The sequence below is a fragment of the Panthera uncia genome, chromosome F2 (assembly GCF_023721935.1).
Source record: "Panthera uncia isolate 11264 chromosome F2, Puncia_PCG_1.0, whole genome shotgun sequence".
Classification (NCBI taxonomy): Eukaryota; Metazoa; Chordata; class Mammalia; order Carnivora; family Felidae; genus Panthera; species Panthera uncia.
In genome coordinates, this window is record NC_064812.1 from 1,545,828 (window position 1) to 1,552,238 (window position 6,411).

The 6,411-nt window shown below is 64.7% G+C and overlaps 1 protein-coding gene across 2 annotated transcripts in view; it reads left to right on the top strand.

The window, feature by feature from the left end:
• The window catches only part of SLURP2 (secreted LY6/PLAUR domain containing 2), a 9,456-nt gene extending 6,714 nt beyond the window's left edge, over window positions 1–2,742 (top strand). The window contains exons 2-3 of one of the 2 annotated variants that reach the window (XM_049632843.1): window positions 2,098–2,196; window positions 2,428–2,742. In XM_049632843.1, coding sequence (XP_049488800.1) covers window positions 2,098–2,196; window positions 2,428–2,564 — 236 coding nt within the window. In that variant the 3' untranslated portion in view covers window positions 2,565–2,742. Of the gene's footprint in view, window positions 1–1,359; window positions 2,197–2,427 lie in introns of those variants that run through there. The other variant, XM_049632842.1, reaches the window with a different exon arrangement.
• Window positions 2,743–6,411: the final 3,669 nt, after the last annotated feature.

Consider the following 6,411-nt stretch of genomic DNA (forward strand, 5'->3'; position numbering starts at 1 on the left):
CTTTCCTCCCCCCTTTCTTCCCTCCTTCCTTCCTTCCTTCCCTCCTTCCTTCCTTCCCTCCTCTCTTTCTTCCCTCCTTCCTCCCTCCTTTCCTCCCTTCCTTCCTTCCTTCCTTCCTTTCCTTTCCTTTTTCCTTCTTTCCCTCCCTCCACAAAGTTCTCCTCAGTCCCACTAGGTACAGAGGAGGGGTGCTATGTGAGGGATGCTCTGGGTCGGAAGAGTGGGCAAAATGCCTCGCCCGTGTCCATCACGTCGGAGGCAGCGGGGATGGGGAGCCAGCCCTGAGTGAGACCACGTGGGGGCAGGGACCCCATCACAGGCTGGGGCAGAGGCGTCAGCAGATCGTGGTGGGCATGTCAGGCGAGGAGCCATCAACTCTGCCCGGAACCGCAGGAGGCCTCCCTAGCGGAGTGGCAAATGAGCTGGACCTGTTTTGCCAGGAGAGCAGAAGGCACAGCATGGGCAGCGCAGGGAGGCATCTGGGGGCGGGGGGTGAGCAGAGGAGAGCAGGAGGCAGGAGCTGCTTCTCTCTCGCTGACGCCCTGGAGACCCAGACTGCCCGGGTCTGCCGGTGACACTCCCCTGTCTGTCCACTAGGTGGCGGCGTATGCAACGTACCACGCCGTCCTCAGGCCTGATGTGAGGGTGGCTTCAAGCAGCTTTGCTGGGCTTTGTGACGGGAACCGTCACCTCTCCTGGTCACATGTGGGGTCTCGGATTGCTCTGTGGGGCTGGCGGGCGAGTCTAGGCTGACTAGACCACCGCCACGGTGGACACGTCCTGTCTCCACCTCCGGTTCTGTGGCTCTGGGAGGGCGCCGCCCACAGCCCCCCGGGGCGGGAGGGGGGGGGGGAGCAGAGGGTGAGGCCGGGAGGGGGCCGGGAGCCCCTGCCCAGGTGTGCGTGCGAGTGCCCGTGCGTATGTGGTTTGGCTCAAGTGTGCCGTGCACCATCACGGTCAAGGACCCGGGCCTGAAAGTGTGCCGACCCGGGGCAGAGCCAGGGCGATTGGGGGGGGCGAGGCCAGAAGGGCTGACCAGGGAGTGAGGGGGGCGGTGAGCGTGTTGTCCTGGACTCTGGTGCGAGCGTCCTGGGGCTCCGAGCCTGCACACGGCGAGTGGGGGCAGTGCGGGCCTTGCGGCTCGCCCCGCTGGCCCTGCGTTTGTGCCCAGACGAGCGGGCAGCCAGGGCAGGGCCCGGCGTGTGGCTCGACCTCCTGCACAGAAGCTCAGGAACCAGAGAAGGACAGGCGGGGAAGGGGGGGACGGGAAGTGTGGGGAGGAGGGGGACAGAAGGACAGACAGCCAGGCAGACAGAGCGGCTGTGGGGCCCCGAGCAGTGCCCACGTGGGAGGGCAGAGGGCAGACATTTATGGAGTGAACTCAGTGTTCCAGAAGAATCTGTGATGTCCTCACAGAACGGGACACGGAACAGAGCCGTGCTGGCCTCCCTCCCACCTCCCTCCGGCCCTTCACTGCCCAGCACACCTGACACCCTTGGTCCCCACTCCCCACGGAGGCTGGCAAGGCCCCGTCACTTTAGCCACCTGAACTAAGTTGCCGGTGGGCCTAAGGGGGCCTGCTCAGGCCCCCCCCCCGAGGTGAAAATGGGCACGGTCGTGTCTTGGGGAGCCCTCACCACTTTCCCTCCATCCCAAACTCCCCAACTCTCAACTCCCTCAGGGTGTGGCCCTGCTCCGCTCCCCTGGGATGTCACAGAGCAAGCCCAGAGGACCCCATCCTGCCCCCACCCCGGGCCAGCGCTCTCCTGGCTGGGGGACTCAGAAGAGCGGCCTCCAGTCGTAGCACCCATCCAGTCGTGGTCCCAGGCCTGGCCCCCGCTTCCCGTGAAGAGCGCGGTCCCACAGGCTGGAGCCTTGGGACCTTGCCCGGCCCTGGGCTGAGGCTTCGTACATGGCGACCTTCCCCCACCCCCCCATCTGGGAGGTCTTGAGGGGTCGGCACCCCAGGATGCGGGGCTAGGGCCCCGAGAATGACAGTGGGGCACCGGGTGGGAGTAGCGGGTGCTATTAGGCAGGACTTGCCCACACCTGTGTCCCCGTCTGTCCATCCACCTGTCCCTCCGCCCGTGGCTGCAGCCCAAGCCTTGATGTGTCACCAGTGCAAGGACTTCGGAGGGTGCACCCGTGCATTCAGATGCCCACGGAACTCCAACTACTGCGTCACCATCGCCACCCGTGAGTGGGGCGCGTGTGGGGTGGGCCAGCCGTGGCCCCTTTGCCCAGAAGAGAGCCAGGCTCAGAGGGGGAGGAGCTGGTCCAGGCTCCCAGCAAGTCAGGAGCAGGGCGGGGGGAGCACCCCCTGGCTTCAGCCCCGGAGAGGGCCCGAGGGAAGGGGGGCTGCGCTGGTGGCCGGTGGGGCAGGGGGCGCGCAGTGCAGAGGCTCAGGGAGCCTTCCGTCCATCCCAGGGGTCCCCTTAAGCCTCATCGACCTGCCTATGGTGACCAAGTCGTGCCAGACCAGCTGCCCCGACATCTCTACCCTGGGCCTCGGCCCCCACGTGTCCATTGTCTGCTGCCAGTTCAGCCTCTGCAACCAGGACTGAGCGCCCCTCCACCCGCAGCCGCTGCCCCTGCTCACAGAGCCCATGCCGCGCCCTGGCCCCCAGGCAGACCCTGCTCCCCCCGCAGCTGAGATGGGGCACCGGGGCCGGGGGGCGCTCCAGGAGCATCCCGCCCGTGCAGGGGGGTCAGGGGACCCAAGGGTGGCACTGCGTGGGTCTGAGGAAGGGAGAGGGGCCCTTGGCAGGGGGCGGGGACTTGGGGGGAAGCAGGGGAGAGGATGGAAGGGACAGAGCAGCCGGGTGAGAGGGTCAGGCTGGAATCAGCCCCCACCACAGGTGCACACGCGCACACTAACCCACACCCCCACGTGCACACACACCCATACACACGCACGCACACAGACACACACACTGGCACACTTTTAATCATGGCTCCCACCAGCCTCGGGCCGCAAAGTGGAGCACGGTCCCCCTACCTCCCCCCGGGCTCACCGCCCGGCCCTTTCCTTGTTCCTACCCCGGCCACGTTCTCCCACGTTCTCGAGAAGACGTGGAAAAGCCGGTGCAGCGCGGCGACGGCGTCCTAGCAGAGCGAGCGACCCCACACGGAGGCGCAAGGAGGGCCCTCGGCACACGGGAGAGGCCCCTACGAGCCCCCAGGCGGGACTGACCGTGGCCACCACGGCGGTCACAGGCCGGAGGTGGGGAAGCTGACCCCGCGGGAGAAAACCACGCTGGCTCCCGGCCTCCGCTCCCCTCCTATCGAGAGGCGGTCCCACTGAACCCGAGCTTTAAATGTCAAAAGAGAGATTGTTCACATGATAGACGGCTCAGCATAGAAAATCAAGACGCGTTCTTCGAGCAGTTACACGCGGTTACGACACGCCCCGCAACTCCATCCCCGGGGCACACACCCGGAGAGATGAACACTCACACGTTCACACCGCGCTCACGGCAGCGTCGTCACAAGAGCCAGACGGGGAAGCCGCGCCCAGCGCCTCAGCGGACGAGGGGACAGACAGACTGGACTCTCCAGGCGCGGGGATGTTTCCAGAGGCACCGCCAAGGCGGGGACGGGCCCCAGGGCGTCAGGCTGAGGGAAAGAGGCCGGATGCAAAAGACCACCTCCTCTGTGAGTCCATTTCCAGAAAATGCCCACAGCAGGCCAGCCTGTGAGTAGGCCAGGAGGCGGGTGGGTCCCTTTTTGAGGTGAGGAAAGTCTTACACTGACGGGGGGCGGTTGCACAAATCTGGGAGCACACCGAAAACGCTTGCAGTGGGTGAATCGTGTGCCATCCGAAGCACGTGCATTAAAAGCTCTTACAAATTAACAAGAGAAGGAGGATTTCTGAAATCGAACCAAGACTGAAAATCCAGACTGAGAAAGAGTCATGATTCCACACAAATCTAAACAGAACGACACGAGGGGCTCCTGGGGGGCTCAGTCAGTCAAGCGTCCGACTTCAGCTCAGGTCATGATCTCGCGGTTCATGGGATCCAGCTCCGCGTCGGGCTCTGTGCTGACAGCTCGGAGCCTGGAGCCTGCTTCGGATTCTGTGTCTCCCTCTCTCTCTGCCCGTCCCCCGCTTGCCCTCTGTCTCTCTCTGTCTCTCAAAAATAAAGATTTTAAAAAAGTTTTAAAATTTAAAACAAAAAAAGAAAGGGACAACGTAAAAGCAAGTGGCACTTTAAATGCAGGGGAGAAACAGAGAGAAGCGGGAGGAGAGGGAAAGGCTGGAAGCCAGCCCCGTGCGCAAGTCGTGCAGGGTGCTCCCCGGGGCAAGTCGGCCGCGTGCATGAAACTCTAAGATGCCCCAAGAATGTTGCTGAATGCTGGCCCCTGAAATGTCACCCAGAAGCCTGCGGACGGGAGGGAGTGCCCGCCCCCACAGAGCCACCGCCTCCCGTGGTTGGTTTAAGGCAGGTGCCCCAACGTGGGGGCCCGCCGAGGGCTGGGTAAGCACCCGATAAGACCTTCAGGCTTCCCGGGCAGGGGTTCTGAGTCTGGAGGTACAACTCACGTCTAACGGTTTTCGTCGGAGAGCGGATGGGTCATTCACCAATGCCTGCAATGGACAGTGGCCATTTGCCAGCTCTGCCTTCCTACGAATCTCCTGGAAGTGTCAGTGGTGACGGAGAGCGGGGAGAAGAGAGCCTGACTGGGGGGACAAGGAGCCCCGTGGCGTGGGGGGGACACGAAGGTTCCCAGCTCTGTGCCTCCGAGCACACGACCCACAGGGTGTGGCTGCAGTGGAAGGTCCCCGCCGCGGCGTGGACGCGTGCTGGTGCCTACCAGCACACGTGAGCCCACGCGTCAGGGCACCTCCCCAGGGGGCCTCAGGAGGGGCACGGCACCGAGGGTTCCGGGCCTGCCTTGGGGAGAACTGCACCCTGTGCACTCCCTTCACGGTGCAGAAACATCGGCTTACAGGGGAACCGCTGAGCGGGAGCCTGGGCCAGGACACCCCTCTGCCTTCCTGGGGCCCGAAGACACTGCCCAGAGGAGGTCACCCGCAGGCAGGCCGGAGGGGAGGCCATGCCGCAGATGGGGCAACAGCAGAGGGGCCCTGACTCCGGTCACACGCTCACCCTGACCCCGGTCACGCTCTGAGCCCCAACTCTGGTCACACCCTGAGCCCTGACGCTGGTCACGCCCAGAACCCTGACCCCGGTCACACACCGGGCCCTGACCTGGAGGCTCCTGGTAGAATGGAGGGGTGGCTGGAGGCCTCTCGGCTGGCATCCTAGACAGAGCCCACCCAGAGCCTGCCCGGGTCACATCCCTCCCCGACCTAGGTGGACAGCTGACACTTCGCAGCCGGCTTCAGCCTGGTTGCCCAGGGATCAGGCGGAAACCGCGGGAGGAGCGAATACCGGGGGCCACGGGTGTGTTCAGGAGGGAGAGCACAGGCGGGGCCCTCGGGGGCCGAGGGGTTGGGCTGGTGTGGCTGCAGCAAAGGAACCGGGCTAGACCAGGAGGAGCCTAGGGTGTGTGCGGCCGGTGTCTAATCCGGTTAGCCACATCCAGCATCAGCGCCGAGCTGCAGCTGTGCGGTGTGGTGAAGTGTCAAATCAGACAAGCCCGGTCGCCGTCTCGGCTTCCCCAGCCCACGCTAGGTGACCCGCCCAGGGCAGCTCCCGCCAAGGCCGGGAGCCCCTGACCCTGTGTCCCGAGTACAGGCGGTGGTGGCGTGTGCCTGGAGGGCCGCAGCGAGGACGCTACGACCCAGCAGGTGAAGTGGCCCACACGCGCCCGGTGCTAAGGGTCACCGCGCGCCTCGTCCTCAGGCCCCGCCAGTCGCCGCCAGGGACACACAAGCGCCTCCAGCTCCCTGGAGCCCATCTCAAAGGAAAGTCCAGAGACCATAGAAAGGCGGTGGGGTGGGGGTGGGGGGAGTCCCCAGACAGAATTTCAACCACAGGAGAGCAGGGGGGAGGGGAGGGGAGGGAGAGGCGTCTCTGGCGGTAGGAAGAAGAGCAGGGGCAGAGCCTAGGAAGGACCAAGGTTTGGACCCTGTGGGAGAAGACGGACGAGGTGGGTGGGGTTGCAGCGTGGCCCCAGTGAGTCTGGGCACCACGGCCTCGACCGCCTGGCAAGAGGCCGAGGAACCTGTCAGCAACCCTCCCCACCCCACCCCAGCGTTCCCGTAGCTGCTGTGGGCTTGGTGGAGGGTGTGACGGGGTCCCAGGCGGAGTACATCCTGTGGAGGCTGACGTGCAGGCGCACGCGTGTGAGTTTGCACCTATGCATATGTGTGCAAGTTTGCACGTGTGTGCGGGCTTGTGAGTGTGCATGTGTGTGCGCGCGAGAGTGCACACGAGTGTGGGCATGTGAGTGTGCACGGTGCATGTGAGTGTGCACGTGTGCGGGTTTGTGAGTGCATGTGTG